This window comes from Mobula hypostoma, chromosome 18, assembly GCF_963921235.1.
Source record: "Mobula hypostoma chromosome 18, sMobHyp1.1, whole genome shotgun sequence".
Classification (NCBI taxonomy): domain Eukaryota; kingdom Metazoa; phylum Chordata; class Chondrichthyes; order Myliobatiformes; family Myliobatidae; genus Mobula; species Mobula hypostoma.
Genome location: NC_086114.1, coordinates 14,564,998 through 14,582,053, shown reverse-complemented (window position 1 = coordinate 14,582,053; position 17,056 = coordinate 14,564,998). Strand labels below are relative to the sequence as shown.

The following is a 17,056-nucleotide window of genomic DNA, read 5'->3' as shown; positions in this document are numbered from 1 at the left end:
TTGGTGGAGAGTATATTGACTGGTTGCATCATGGCCTGGTATGGAAATACCAATGCCTTTGAATGGGAAATTCTACAAAAAATCGTGGATATGGCCCATCCATCATGAGTAAAGCCCTCTCCACCATTGAGCACATCTACACACAGCGTTTAGCAGGAAAGTAGCACCTATCATCAGGGACCCCACCACCCACGTCATGCTCTCTCCTCACTACTGCCATCAGTTAGAAGGTCAGGAGCCTCAGGACCCACATCACCAGGTTCAGGAACAGTTACAACCATCAGGCTGTCGAACCAGTGGGGATAACTTTACTCAACTTCACTTGCCCCATCACTGAACTATTCCCAATTCACTTTCAAGGGCTCTTCCTCTCATGTTCTTAATGTTCCTTGCTTATTTATTTCTCATTATTGTTTCCTTTTCTTCCTTTTGTATTTCCACAGTCTGTTGCCTTTTGTGCATTGGTTGTTTGTATGTCCTTTTCGGTGCGGTCTTTCATTGATTCTATTATGTTTCTTGGATTTACTGAGTATGCCCACAAGAAAACAAATCTCATGGTTGTATGTGGTGACATATATGCACCCAGGCCATGTTCTCTTCCCATGGCTGCCATCAGGTAGAAGGTACAAGGACCTCGGGACTCACACTATCAGGTTCAAGAACAGATAGTACCCCTAGCCATCAGGTTCAAGAACCGTTACTACCCCTCAGCCATCAGGTTCAAGAACAGTTACTACCCCTCAACCATCAGGTTCAAGAACAGATAGTACCCCTCAACTATCAGGTTCAAGAACAGATAGTACCCCTCAACTATCAGGTTCAAGAACAGATAGTACCCCTCAACCATCAGGTTCAAGAACAGATAGTACCCCTCAACTATCAGGTTCAAGAATAGTTAGTACCCCTCAACTATCAGGTTCGAGAACAGTTAGTACCCCTCAGCCATCAGGCTCCTGAATAAAAGAGAATAGCTACACTCACTTGCCCCAACATTGAAATGCAGCCAATAATCTCACTTTTAAGGACTCTTTATCTCATTATCTCATGTTCTCATTTTTTTTTTATATATTTGTATTTGCACAGTTTGTTGTCTTCTGCACTCTGGTTGATCTTTCATTAATCCTGTTACAGTTACTATTCTAGTGATTTGTTCAGTATACCCACAAGAAAATGAATCTCAGGATTGTATATGGTAGCATATATGTACATTGATAATAAAATTTACTTTGACCTTCAATAAAAATCTTCAATATTTTTTGTTTTACAGGAACGGAAGGGAAACAAATTTAAAGAAAGTTTACTGAGGATTTACTGCAGCATCTTTGGGTATATAGTTTTAAGGAGTACTTGTAAATGTTTGAATAATTATGCCATTTTTAATGTGCTTCTCTCCTAAAAGATGAGTAATCTGTAACTACCACCATAATATAGAGTGAACAAATTTAATTTAATATCGAAGTGTTTTTAAAAAGTAATTCACTTTACAGAAATGCTAGCCATTAACTTACCCTAGAATATATTTACTTTGGAATTTTTAAAAATGTAAAACTTATAGATTTATGTGGATTTGGACCTTTATTCTATTTTCATTTAATAAAAAGCAGTAATCCAAATGTTACATGTTAATTTATTTCAGCCTGTATTTTAACATCATGGCGACAACTGGAATTGACAATAAAATGAATTGCAATCCTCGCCAGAGTGTTTCTGTATGAATGTGTGGGAGATAAGGACCTCCTAATCCTAAATATCAGCTTGCTTACATTTCCACGCTCCTTGACTCACCCACGTGTTTAAGCTTTGCAATTGGTTACTGTATCCTCGAGCTACTGTAGGCGCCACAGAGGGAGTTAGATGCTCATTCAAGATGGTGCCAAGCTGCAAACTCCTCTCAGTTTTAGTTGAATTTTAGTGTTTTTTGGGGTCATGGGTTTAGGGATAAAGAGGAGAGATAGTGGTCATGTTAGGGTTTAGGGACAGGGATTTGGGAGAAGTAGAGAAATTAGAGCACAGGCCGAAGTCCTAAGTCTCTACTCTGCATTCGAGTGCCAGTGACATAGACATGAGGCGTCTGCAGAGCAGGCCGGGATATCCAGCAGGATATCGGGCTGGCAGGGCACACCAGCGTGGGCTTGGGCTCTTGACCACCACCCCCCACCAAGGTCAGCCAGTTGTCAGCAGGTTTCTATGTGGGCAAGGAGAGCCAGGTCCAGTGACCCCCAGGAATCATGTATTGGTGAGACCGGATTTTGCGGCCTTGTGTTTGGAGTCAAATCATCAGCAAGTCTGGAGTTCGAGGCCTGCAGTTCATTGATCGGCAGGTCCTGGATCAATGTTGAGGATCAAGGCCTGGGGGTTGATTTGGAAATCCAGGCCAATGGGCCGGACCCCAGCATCTGTGATTTCTGTGAGTCTGCTGGGGTATTCGGAGGCCCAAAGCCTGATTGTTCGTGTTCGAATCCAAATACACTGGAGGTTAATGAAGACAGAGTGACACACACAAAATGCTGGTGGAATTCTGTAGGTCAGGCAATATCTATGAAAAAGAGTAAACAGTCGGCATTTCAGGCTGAGACCCTTCATCAGGACTGGAAAGGAAGGGAGAAGATGCTAGAATAAGAAGCTGGGGGAGTAGGAGTACAAGATAAAAGATGGCCGGTGAAGCCAGGTACAAACGTTTGTAGTTGGGGCTGGGGTTGAAGTAAGAAGCTGGGAGGCGATAGGTGGAAAAAGTAAATGGTTGGTTAATAAGGAATCTGATAGGAGATGACAGTGGACCATGAGAGAAGGGAAAGGAAGAAAGGCACAAGGGGGAGGTGATAGGTAGGCGAGGAGAAGAGGTAAGAGCAGGCTAGAGTGGGGAAATGAAGAAGAGGGAAGGGGGAGGTGAAAATCACTGGAAGATGGAGAAATTGATATTCATGCCATCAAGTTGCAGGCTAACTACATGGAACATAAGGTGTTGCTTCTCCAGCCTGTGAGTGGCCTCATTGTGGCAGAAGAGGAGGCCATGGAGCGACATGTTGGAATGGGAATGGGCATTGGAATTGAAATGGTTGGCCACCAGGAAATCCTGCTTTTTGTGGATGGAGTAAAAGTGCTCGACAAAACGGTCCCTAATCCACTTCAGGTCTCATCGGGAGTACCGGATACAGTCAAGGAGCCCAACAGATTCGCAGGCGAAGTGTTGCCTCATCTGGAAGGACTGTCTGGGGCTCTGAATGGAGGTGAGGGAGGAGGTAAATCAGCAGGAGTGGCACTTCTGCTGGCAAGGTATAGGTGCCAGGAGGGAGCTTAGTGGTTAGAATATCTTGTACTGCTGGAAACAGTCTGTCGTGGGGTTAGAGGATGGAGAAACGGGCTTGTTTAGTTTTGTTGCTAGTTGTGTTCTGTGTTGTTCTCCAAAGCGATGTTGGCAATGAAATGAGTGGCAACACTTGCAGGCTGCCCCAACAAGCCCTCGATGTGTGTTAGCTGTTAACGCAAACGATGCATTTCACTCTATGTTTCGATGTACACATGATAAAAAAAAGTTGAACCTTGAATCTTGACAGCCAAGGACAATTGATGGCAGATAATGTGTTAATAAAGTACCTTGGTTTGCATGACCAGTGGACTCACTTCCAATGACTCTTCATTTCACATTCTCAATATTTATTGCTTATTTATTTATTGTTGTTTCTTCTTTTTGCATCTGCACATTTTGCTGTCCTGTGCGCTCAAGTTAAAAGCCCTAGTTTGGCGATTGTTCATTAATTTTGTTATGGTTACTATTCAATAGATTTGTTAAGCATGCCCACAAGAAAATAAATCTCAGGGTTGTATATGGTGACATTTATGTACTTTGATAATAAATTGTCTTTGTACTTTGACTATAACTGTTGGGAAGATGATCCTAATAGCTCTGTAAGTAGTGAGAAAGGCAATTCCAACCTCCCAAGCAGATTCTGGTCCAGAAAGCAATGAATGACTTAGTAGTGTCAGCTATTCTATAGGTGAATGCAAGAGCTGTTGTGCAAGAACATTTGGTTTGAATGCCCCGATAATCTATTTTTGGAATTGATTCAAAGAGTAGTGGGAGCAAGGTTGTCACGGAAAGTACTCTGGTTAAACTGCTGCTGAACTGCAATATCTGTCCAGCTCAGAGTTAAGCACAAGAGATTCTGTAGATACTGGAAATCTAGAGCAACCCACAACAAAATTCTGGAGAAACTCAGCAGGTCAGGCAATATCTATGGAAATGAATACACAGTTGATGTTCTGGGCCATGGGGGGCCCTTAGGATATGCCCCCAACATATCCATAGGTTGTGTTGGTTGTTAAAGCAAACAACACATTTTACTGTATGTTTCGATATACATGTGATAAGTAAATAAATAAACCTGAAATCTAAAAAGTTTTATGGACAGAAGATGAATCCTTGTGCTTATTTATGTAATTGTTTTACTATTGATAAAATTATAAGAGACAGGTTGAAATAACTGAAACGTTTTCGAAAACCTGTTCGAAACCTATTAATATTACTCTTAAAAAGACAACTGAAGAATAACATCATTTCTAAATAGTATTATAATTTACTATCCAAATAATGATGTGTACGCCAGGTTTTTGAGGATTTCAAAATGTGTCAGCCAACTGTCGAGCTGGCACCAAGCTGACATGAGACGATTCCTGTGTAAACATCTCTCACGTTATAAAAATGATTAAAAACATTAGAAAATCTGCAGATGCTGGAAATCCAAGTAACACACACAAAATGCTGGAGGAACTCAGCAAGCCAGGCACATCTATGGCAAAAAGTACAGTTAACGTTTGGGTCTCAGCCCAAAGCGTCAACTGTACTTTTTTTTCCATGGATGCGGTCTGGCCTGCTGAGTTCCTCCAGCATTTTGTGTGTGTAAAAGATCATTTGTTGTTTCACTTAGTAATAAAAATAATCATTGCACATCTTTTTATTATAGGTGGGGTTTAAAGAATCAAGGGGGGGCATCGTGTGCCATGTGTCAGCAAAATATTGATTAGATTAGATTATGAGAACGCTCAGTCCTCTTTTATTGTCATTTAGAAATGCATACATGCATTAAGAAATGATACAATGTTTCTCCAGAGTGATATCACAGAAAACAGGACAAGCCAAAGACTAACACTGACAGAACCACATAATTATAACATATAGTTACAGCAGTGTAAAGCAATACCATAATTTGATGAAGAACAAACCATGGGCATGGTAAAAATAGTCTCAAAGTCCCGAGTCGATCGACTCCCGAGTCCCCGATAGCGGCGGCAAAAGGGAGAAACTCCCTGCCACAAACCTCCAGGCACCGTCAACTTGCCGATGCCTTGGAAGCAGCCGACCACAGCCGACACTGAGTCCGTCCATCCGAAAACTTTGAGCCTCCACCAGCCGCTCCAATACAGCCTCCCGAGTCCGTCCATCCGAAAACTTTGAGCCTCCACCAGCCGCTCCAATACAGCCTCCCGAGCGCCATCCTCTGCCGAGCACCTTCGACCTCGCCCCGGCCGCTGAAACACACAATGCCAAGGATTTTGGGGCCTTCTCCTCCAGATATTCTGGACCACACAGTAGCAGCGGCAGTGAAGCAGGCATTTCAGAAGTTTCTCCAGATGTTCCTCCATACTCTCACGTCCGTCTCCATCAAATCAGAATTGTGCACGGTTCCCTACTTGACAGATTAGAGATATCATTCATTCACCGGAGAGGTTGCGCACGCTGCCATCACGCCGCCATCTTGTCCTCCTCTTGTCCCATGTCCCATCTTGAGCACACGTGCCATAGTTTGCCATCCTTGCAACTCTAATCATTTCCTTTTTACTGCATGTGAAGGGTCAGCCTGGAATTTTCTACCTACCAATGGACTTGAGCCATTAATCTTCTGAAATATTACTGACAAGACTGATATTTACACTCAATGGCCACTTTATTAGGGTAGACCTTTACATCTGATTGTTAGTGCAAATATCTAATCAATCAATCATGTGGCAGCAACTCAGTGTAAAAGCATGGAGACATGGTCAAGAGGTTAAATTGTTGTTCAAATCAAACATCAGAATAGGGAAGAAAATGACTTTGACTGTGGACTGATTGCTGGTGCCAGGCGGGTGCTTAGAGTATTTCAGAAACTGCTGATCTCCTGGGATTTTCATGTACAACAGTCTCTAGAGTTTACAGAGAATGGTGCAAAACCAAAAAAAAAACAGTGAGCGACAGTTTTGTGGGCAAAAACATCTTGTTAATGAGAGAGATCAGAGGAAAGTAGCCAGGAAGGTGACAGTAACTCAAATAACCACATGTTACAACAGTGGTGTGCAGAAGAGAATCTCTGATACACAACTTGTGGAACCTTGTACTTGATGGGCTACAGCAGCAGAAGACCAAAATCTTTCACTCGGTGGCTCTTTATTAGGTACAGGAGGTATTTGTGTGTGTGTCTTCAACCTGATGCTGATTCACCTGGTGGAAACCCACACAGTCACGGAATGAACATGCAAACTCCTTATAGACAGCAGTGGGAATTGAACCCCTGGTCTTACAGCTGGTGCTGTAGAGCATTACACTAACCACTATGTTACATGCCACCCATCCTAGATCACTCAAATAATTTAAATACTCAGCTTCCAGAGTGGAATGTGAACTCAATATTATGTTATTAAGTTATACTCCTGGATTACTACAGTTAGCTAACCACTACATTCCAGCTGCAGAATACTTAAAGTCTCAACAGACCATGAGAATGTAACAAGGTGCTACATTCATTCAAGATTTTTTTTAGCTGGAGGATAAATATTGAAGCGATTTCAGAATTGGGTTTATTTCCACTGACATAAGTCATGAAATTTGTTGTTTTGCAGTAGCAATACAGGGCAATACAAGAAAATGAACTTGTACGGCAGGAGGAGAAGATAGCAGCGCGCTGCGCGTGCGCAGCCCTCCAGTGAAAAATGGTATCGTGGACAATTCTGATTTGATGAATGGACATGAAAGCACAGAGGAACATCTGGAGAAATTTCTGAAACGCCCGTTCGCTGCTGTCGTTACCATGTGGTCATGGATCTTTCGGAGGGTAGGCCTCAAAATCCCTGGCCTTGCCTGCTTTTGGCGACTGAGAAGGAGGTCAAATCATTCGGACAGAGATGGCGCTCAGTACTCGGTGTCGGAGAGCTGAACAGAGCTTGAAGTTTTCGGATGACTCAGAGTCGGATTGTGGTCGGCATGGCAGGGAGAGTTTTTCTTCCTTCTCTCGTCTGCGTGAGATGTGGGACATTTGAGAAACTGAACTTTACTGTGCTCATGGACTTCTTCATCAAGTTATGGTATTGTTGCACTGTTGTAACTATATGTTATAATTATGTGGTTTTGTCAGTTTTTTCAGTCTTGGTTTGTCCTGTGTTTTGTGATATCACACCGGAGGAAATAATGTATCGTTTCTTAATGCATGCATTACTAAATGACAATAAAAGAGGACTACGTATCTTCATAATCATAAAAAGATACAAAAAACGGTGTAAAAGAGGAATAGTGAGATGGTGTTCATGGACCATTTAGAAATCTGATGGTGGAGTAGAAGAAGCTGTTTCTAAAACATTGACCATGCACTCAGTGGCCACTTTATTAGGTATCTCATGTAGCTAATAAAGAAGCCATGGTGTGTATGTTTGTGGTCCTCTGCTGATGTAGCCCATCCACTACAAGGTTTGATGAGTTGTGCACTCAGAGATGTTCTTCTGCCCACCACTGTAGTAACCTGTGGTCATTTGAATTACTTTTGCCTTCCTGTCAGCTTGAATTGATATGGCCTTACCCTGACCTCTCTCATTAACAAGGTGTTTTTGCTCACAGATCTGATGTTCATTGGATGCGTTTTAGTATTCTGCACCATTCTCTGTAAACTCTAGCGATTGTTGTGCACGAAAATCACAGGAGATCAGCAGTTTCTGAAATTCTCAAATCACCCAGACTGGCACTAACAATCATTCCACGGACAGTCACTTAGATCACATTTCTCCCTCATTCTGATATTTCATCTGAAAGACAATTGAACCTCTTGACCATGTCTGCATGCTTTTATGCATTGAATTGCTGCCACATGATTGGCTGATTAGATATTTCAGAATGAGAATCAGGTTTAATATTACTGGCAAATGCTGTGAAATTTGCTGTTTTGCAGCTGCAGTACAGTGCAATACAAAATAATAAAAAAACTATAAATTACAATAGAAGTGTATCCCCTCTCTCTCTCATATATGGTGTGTGGAGGAAGCAGGTACAATAGTTTTTAAGAGGCTTTTAAACAGATACATGAATGCAGGAGGAAATGGGTCATGTGTGAACAGAAGAGATTTAGTTTCATTTGACGTCGTGTTCAGTGCAGATATTGTGGACCACTGGACCTGTGCTGTTGTATGTTCTATGCTCTGTTGAATTTAATTTTTTAAGAGAAGCATTACCATAATTTGTGGCGAAAATGTGCAGCATTTTGTTCTAATGTCAAATTTCCAAAGTGACTGACTCCTGGTGTAAGTAGGTTTATTGTTTTTGTTTCATAACCTGCTATCTGCTACCCTGTTTGTGGATTTATTCAATTAAGATTTTAAGCACAAAGCAAAATATTAAGATGACTCATTACTTTGAAACCTCCTATTGAGAACTTTTATGAATGATTTTGAACATTACTGTATATAAACTGAACATTCCTATAGAGTTACCCTCAAAATAAACCTCTGCCTTCTGCACATAATTTTAATTCAAGTATGGAATTATAATGTGGCAAATTGCTACCCATCATCTTCCTAATATTTACAGTTATAGATGATTGTAATCCTTGCCTGACTTATGAATGTTAACCTGGTGTTCTGCAGAAACCCCCTCCAGATGGGAAATTTGTATTACTGCTGAAACTGAATTGGCATTTTCTCTAATCTGTACTTTGTCCTCTAGGAAACATTAAACCTCTGAAGCTAGTGAAACACTTCCTTCTAGCAATTAAGTTGGTAGTGCAAAAGAGAGCAAAGCAAATTGAGATAGGATTCACGAGTTCACTGTCCACTCAGAAATCTGAAGTCAGTAGGGGAGAAGCTGATTCCAAAATGCTGAGTGCGTGCCTGTAGTCTCTTGTACCTGCTGGCATGTCCTGGGTGGTGGAGGTCATTGATGGGTGTTGACTCGATGACAGTCAACACTGGTGCATCTCAAGGATGTGTGCATAGCCCACTGCTCTACTCTCCATACACCCATGACTGAATGACTAGGCACAGTTGAAATGCCTTCTGAAAATCTGCTGATGATCCAAGTATTGTTGGCAGAACTTCAGATGATTATGTGAGGGTGGACAGGACCGAGATATATCTGCTGGTTGAGTGGTGTTGCAGCAACAACCCTGCACTCTGCATCAGTAAAACCAAGTAACTGATTATGGACTTCAGAAAAGGTAAGATGAGGTAACACACACCAGTCTTCATAGAGGGGTCAGAAGTGGAAAGTGTGAGCAACTTCAAATTGCTGAGTTTCAACATCTCTGAGGATCTATCCTGGATCCAACATATCAATGCAGGTACAAAGAAGACACGACAGTGGCTATATTTCATTAGAAGTTGGAGAAGATTTAGTACGTCACCAAAGATACGTGCACATTTCCACAGATGTACCATGGAGACATCTATGATGGCTGCAACACTGTCTGGTCTGGGGGAGGGGGCTACTGCACAGGATCAAGATAAGTTGCAGAGAGTTGTAAACTCTCCATCATGGGCACTAGCCTCCGTAGTATCCAGGACATCTTCAAAGAGCGATGCCGTAAAAAGAAGCATCATTAGGAACCACATCACCCAGGTCATGCCTTGTTCTAATTGCTACCACCAGGGATCTGGTGCAGAAGCCTGTAAGCACCCACTTGATGATTCAGGAACAGCTTCATCCCCCTACCTTCCCACTTCTGAATGGACATTGAAACCATGAACATTACCTCGCTATTTTTTTATTTCTATTTTTGCGCTACCTACTTAATTTAACTAATATATATACATTTATAGTAATTCGTGTTTTTATTATGTATTGCATTGTACCGCCACCACGAAGATTTCACAACGTATGCTGGTGATGTTAAGCCTGATTCTGATTCTGATTAAGGCATCACCTTTTTAAGATTTCCTTAATGGTGAGGAGGCTAGTTCTTATGATGGAACTGGCAGAGTTTGCAACCCTCTGCTGCTTTTTCTGATCCTGGCCCCCATTTGGCTCCTTGGTGACATACCAAGTCTTCTCAAATTTCTAATGAAATATAGCAGCTGGCGTGCCCTTTTCGTAATGCATCAATATGTTGGGCCCAGGATAGATCTTTGGAGCTGTTCACACCCAAGAATTTGAAACTACTCACGCTTTCCACTGCTGAGTCCTTGATGAGGACTCACGTGTTTTCCCTCAACTTCCCCTTCCCGAAGTCCATAATCAATTCTTTGCTCTTACTGACATTGAGTGCAAGGGTATTGTTGCAACACCATTCAAACAGCTCTTGGGTCATTGATTCAATAAATCAATGTTCAGAACCTCATTATAATAGACAGTAATTATAAATCTGCCTGTAACGTAGCTGATTTATTTTAACAGTTATTCTTTTCATTTAAATTTTTCATATAACAGATGATAGAAATTTCATTTAGTATGTAAGTTGGCTAATCCAGTTAAGATGTGTGAAGTGCTATTCCTCTTTCCAAAATCCTGGCATCTTGAGATGAACAATCTGTGATATTGCATATTTCAAGCAGAGTGGCGTATAATGAGGTATGCCCTAGTAACTACAAAGTGAATGTCGGTACCATTATGTCAGCCACAGTCAGAAGTGGGCAGAGTTTCAGTCAGGAATATATTCAGCATGTGCATTCAGTTTAAACAATATCACTCCATTACTGCAGCGGCAAACACTCGTCAAATTAAAACATGGCAATTTCTCCAGCAAATGCAATGAATAGGAGATTGAACAGGACAAGAGAAATTTGCTTCAAAATTGAATTAATCATTATTATTGGTTTGTATTGTTCCAAGTACTGAGATACATTAAAAAAAATGTTTGTGTGCTTTCCAGCAGATCAAATTGTACATATGCACATCGAGGTAGTGAAAAGGAAACAATGCAGAAAATAGTGTTACAGTTACAGAGAAAGTGTAGTGCAAACAAACAAGTGTGAAGTCAAATTTATTGTCAGCTTACGTACATATCACCTTGAGGTTCATTTTCTGCATTCACAGGAAAATAATCAAACTCATATGAATTTATGGAAAACTATACATACAGACAAACAACCAATGTGTACCAGAAGACAAATTGTATAAATCTATAAATAACACTGAGAACATGAGTTGGAAAAAGTCCTTGAGAGTGAAACTATAAACTGAGTTGCGGTGAGTGAAGTTACCCATGCTGATTCAGGAGCATGATGGTTGTAACTGATTCTGAATCTGGTGGTGTGGGATCTAAGTGTCCTGTACCTCATGTCCAATGGTAGCAGCGATAAGAGAGGATGGCCTGGATAGTGGGGGTCCTTGATAGATGCTGCTTGCTTGTGGCAGTGCTCCATGTAAATGTGCTCAATGGTGGGGAGGGCTTTGCCTGTGGTGGACTGGGCTGTATCCACCACTTTCTGTTGACTTTTCCATTCCTAGGCATTGGTGTTTCTACACGAGGTCATGAGGAAACTAGATAGTCTACCCTTCACTATGCATTTACAGAAGCTTGTCAAAGTTTTTGGTGATGTGCTGAACCTATGCAAACTTCTTAAAGAAAACTATGTCATGGCTTCTTCGTGATGCCACTTATGTGTTGGTTCCAGCAGAGGATTTGTAATATCCTTAAAGGAGTCTCCAGAATCTGACTTTTTTAACCATATACTAACAGTTAAAGACTTTGAAATTAATCAACATTTTGTTTCATGTCTAAAACAAACATGAAACTTATGGTAATTATGTGTCTGGGGGTCTTGCTGATCTCATCCAATACGTAATTGCCAAGATATCCAACACTAATCTACTTAACACTTTACTAATTCATTATATTCTACTCTTAATAATATGATAATCAAATGCCATTATTCTATAAATAGTGATAAAAAAAAACTGGTTAATTTCTTCTTGGTATTGCTTGAGAGAGGGGGGTTGCTCAGTATTCTGGAGGAATTGACCTTCCTCGAATTGTAATGTTCTGGATTGAATTTAATCATGTAATTTGTAAAATTATATCTCTAATCATATTGTTTCCCTAGGTGCTGGATCAGAAGGATACACTTCTTTTTCCATTAGTAATAATGTGTGAAGGTGTTTGTTCTCACTTGTGTATCGTTGAATGCAGATAAGTTTGGAATACATTAGGGAGGACTTGATAGAGATATACAAAGTTATGATGGGTATAGATAGGATAAATGCAGGTAGGCTTTTTCCACTGAGGTTTGTGGGACTACAACTAGAGGTCATTAATTAAAGGTGAAAGGTGAAAGTTTAAGCTGAACATGAGGGGACATGTCTTCATTCAGAGGGTCATGAGAATACGGAATGAGCTGCCAATGTAAGTGCTGCATGCTAGCTCGATTTCAACATTTAAGAGAAGTTTGAATAGGTACCTAGATGGCAGGATTGTCTGAGTGCTGGTCAATGGGACTAGGCAGATAAATGGTTCAGCACGAACTAGGTGGGTTGAAGGCCTGTTTCTGTGCTGCACTTTTCTATGACTCTAAGTAATTTTTACAAGGACAGCTGTCCTTCTATTGCCTGTTCATGGTATGCCAGATTTTCTAATTAGTAATATTTTTTGTTGCCATTGACTAATTTCTGAGATTGAGCTTGTTGTAGTATAGAGTAGAACTTTTACTTTGCTTGTAGTTTAACTTTCCTATGCATGCTTATATTTTTATATAATCTCATACGTGTGTGTGTGTGTGTGTGTGTGTGTGTGTGTGTGTAATTGGTCAGAAGTTTTTCTAGTAATTAGGGTACAGTTGCTTCTGCACTTTTGTAGAAGCTTCTTAGTTTTCAGTAGCATGTGCAACACTGCTTAAATCTGGCTATTTTCTAGGTTAATTGTTATTACAGGAATTTTTGTTATCTCTAGTCTGAGTATGAGACAACCACAGCTACTTTTTCTTTTGTCTTCCCTTTGTTCTCTTGGCTTCTCTTTCTTGTTTGTTTTTCTGGTCATAATATTAAAATAAAATTATTATAAGCAGTAAGTTTTATGCTTCATTCTTCACTTCCAAATAATCTCTGGATCACAAAAGCTTCAGAATCCAACAAGGCACAGATGGAAAGGTGACAAAGACCATAACAACACTGTCAGAATGTGTGAAAATTTATACCTAAATTTACACTCTTGTTTGTCTGCCAGGATAAGTTGTTGCTTCATATGGCAATGAAATGTGTTGCATCTTTGACGTGGTTCAGATTTTATTTACGGATATTTATTTTCTATTCCATATGTTTGATGACTTGCCGTGGAATGGTGGAGCAGGCTCGATGGGCTCAATGGTCTAATTCTGCTCCTTATGATTAGGAGATCTAATTACAACCTTTCCAGACAGAGTGAACTTGGAAAAGATGTTTCCAGTAGTGGAAGGGTCTAGGACCAGAGGGCACAGCCACAGAATAGAAGGTCGTCCCTTTAGAGCAGAGAAGAGAAGGAATTTCTATAGCCAGGGTGTGGTGAATCTGTGGTATCCATTACCACAGTCTGCTTTGGAGGTCGAGTCATCGGGTATAATTAAGATAGAACATAGAATAGTACAGCTCAGTACAGGCCCTTCGGCCCATATTGTTGTGCCGACTCTCAAACCCTGCCTCCCATATAACCTCCCACCTTAAATTCCTCCATATACCTGTCTAGTAGTCTCTTAAATTTCACTAGTGTATCTGCCTCCACCACTGACTCAGGCAGTGCATTCCACACACCAACCACTCTCTGAGTAAAAAACCTTCCTCTAATATCCCCCTTGAACTTCCCACCCCTTACCTTAAAGCCATGTCCCCTTGTGTCGAGCAGTGGTGCCCTGGGGAGATCGATGGGTTCTTGATTAAAGTGGAGATTGGTGGGTTCTTGATTCGTAAGAATGGCAAAAGGATAAGTGGAGAAGGCAGGAGAACGGGGTTGAGAGATGATAAATCAGGCATGATGGAATGGTGGAACAGCTCGATGGGCCGAGTGGCCTAATTCAGCTCTTTTCTCCTTTGGTCTTATGGTCTAAACTTGAACAGTGACGCCATTACTGATGAATGAAATCCTTAATTTGGAATTGTGATCGTGCCTGATGAGTTTAAAAAATCGGTGCGGTCTCGGTGCTATTTCCGTGCTCTGATATTTTTGTACAATGCACGTGACTTTGTCTTAATCATTGGAAACGTTCGTCAAAGCAAGTGCGCCCCACTAACGGAACAGACTAATTCAGACCTTTCAGCGTAAGTTCCCAGTGTTAGTAAGCCATGTGCAAGACCGATAATCATCTAGTTATGTCGCTGCACACTAGCCCCTTAAAACAGACAGATGTTCTTTTAAATCCATTGAACATAGCACTTAAACTGACATTTCAGAGCCCCGAGGCAAAACTGTACAGTATTCCACATGAGGGAACAAACCAAGTCCCGCCTGCCCTCTCAGGTGCGTGGTAAGGATTACGAGCCAATTTCCAGTTGTGACCCAGACGGAAATATCTCTAATATTTGCCCCTGGAGCCTCACTTTGAAAGAATAAATTTATAAAGACAAAGCGGCCCAATCAGGACGGTGATTCGGGGCCCGGGGGATTGCCCAATGTCTATTGTGTTCATCTTGGCGGCCGCATCCTCTACACTGCAACCAATTGGTACTATCCTCGCCCCAACTGCTGATTTTTTAAAATAAATACAGAAAAATAAGTAGTTAATTAATCGTAAATTGGGGTTATGAGCCCTCTTGTTAGAACAGTTGCGTGGTTCAACTTGTAACCAGTGTTACATAGAACACTACAGCACACAACAGGCCCTTCAGCCCAACAAAGGCGTGCTGACCGTTTAACGTACCCTAAGATCAATCTAACACTTCCCTCCTCCGTAGCCCTCTATTTTTCTGTCATCCATTTGCATATCCAAGAGATTATTAAATCTTCCCTTGAGTTCCTTAAAAGTCCTTGCATGGTAGTAGGAAGATAATGAGCGAGTAATTACATACCCTCGGAAATCATTTGGTAAGGTTCTGCTTTCAGTTCTACTTTTCTGATAGATTTGTCATAGAGGGATAACATTTGGGGGTGAGGTGAGTCACAATGCTTTTCCCTGGGCCCCTGTGGTGAAAGGTCGCGGGTCAGAGAGATAGGCTCTTGATTTGGAAGCCATTTGGCCAGAGTCATTCGCAGGGGATGTGTCCAGATATCTTCCCTCCAGCAGTCTGGACGATGCCCTATTAAGCCTCGAGATCAGGTCCTGTTATTTTAACAGCATTAGTTAGCCTTCAGCAATAATCGGTTGATCCATTTAAACTGGATCTTACTCCAGGGCTGTAAACATAATCAGTGGTCAGCAAGATATCCTTTTGTATTGGGATGCATCAATATTTGTGCTCATAGTTCAAATGGGAGATGTACTCAAATTGTTAGGCTGTTCTATTGACGGCTGTGGAGGCCAAGTCGTTGGGTATATTTAAATCAAAGGTTGGTAGGTTCTTGATTAGTAAAGACATCAAAGGTTACAGGGAGAAGGCGGGAGAATGGGATCGAGTGGAAAAATAAGTCAGCCGTTATCGAGTGACAAAGCAGACTCAATAGGCCGAACGGGCTAATTCTACTCATGCCTTACGGTCTAGAGGCTGTAGTTTGCAAGTTATATGAAAACACCACCTAAATCTCATTGAAATGGCAATTCGTTGGTGCGAATTAACCATATTTTCGAAGTCAAATCATTTGCTTTCTTTTGTGGTAAATGCGATCTGTTGTTTTATTTCTAAGCCACATTTTCAGCAAAATAAATTGGTTTATTATTTCCGCATGTCCGGTGGAAAAACTTGTCCGGCATATAGTTCATGTGGATCGTTTCTTTACAAAAGTGCGTTGAGGCAGAAGGTGAAACAAGAGTGCAGAATAAAACGTTACCGTTACAGAGCAAAATACTGCTCATTGTTTAATGTACGCGTGGGGAGAGCTAATGGGGATGTGGGAGGATTAGTGTAGGATTAGTCTAAAAGTGTTTGATGGTCGGCACAGATTTAGTGGATGGAATGGCTGGTTTCTGTGACACTATGTAAAACCATGCTCTTCATTCCAATTTGGTTGTTGTTTCTACGGTAAGCATAGTTGATTGCTTAACCATATCCACATCGTCCACCTTCGCTACAGGTATTTGTGGCGATGTGCAGAGATCAGTAAATATCCATTGTGTGCTAACCGAGCATGTTGGATGGACGAAATAAAGCAACATCCACATCGATAATTATTTCGAGAAAGCTCATTGGGAGATTAGGTTTTTTCTAAGCAGAAAAGTTTGGTTGAGATTGGATCTTGTAATGGAACTTCAACGACTTTTACAGGCATAATCGAGAGCTAAGATAAAAATTATTGAGTTTGGGAGCACCTACAGAAGGAGAATACCAACATTTAACATGACATTTAATAGAAAACTTATTATGAAGGGGATAGTAACATGAAATATTTAGTGCAAATATGAGGGGGAACCTTCACTTAGAGGGTGGAGCGAGTGTGGAATGAGTTGCTAGCAGAAATGGTGGATGCGGGTTCAATTTCAACATCTGAGAAAAGTTTGAATAGGTACATGGATGGGAGGGCTATGGACCGCGGGTCAATGGGATTAGGCAGTTCGACATGGACTGGATGGAGCGAAGGGCCTGTTTCTGTGCTGTAGTGCTCAGTGACTCTATTTCAGGTCAATGACTTTTTGCCAGAATATCGAAAAGTTCCACCAAAATATTGCGGGGAAGAGGCGTGATATAAAGAGCGAAAGGGGAGATCTGCAAGGGCGGAAGCTAGAAGCGATCGAGAGTTGAAAGGAATGATGTTGCAAGTGAAAAGTACAAGAG

At 41.2% G+C, this 17,056-nt stretch overlaps 1 protein-coding gene across 1 annotated transcript in view; it reads left to right on the top strand.

The window, feature by feature from the left end:
- Positions 1 to 1,692, top strand: part of LOC134358355 (protein ERGIC-53-like) — a 126,617-nt gene extending 124,925 nt beyond the window's left edge. The window contains exon 13 of the mRNA XM_063070482.1: positions 1,268 to 1,692. Coding sequence (XP_062926552.1) covers positions 1,268 to 1,304 — 37 coding nt within the window. The 3' untranslated portion in view covers positions 1,305 to 1,692. The remainder of the gene's footprint in view (positions 1 to 1,267) is intronic.
- The last annotated feature ends 15,364 nt before the right edge of the window (positions 1,693 to 17,056 follow it).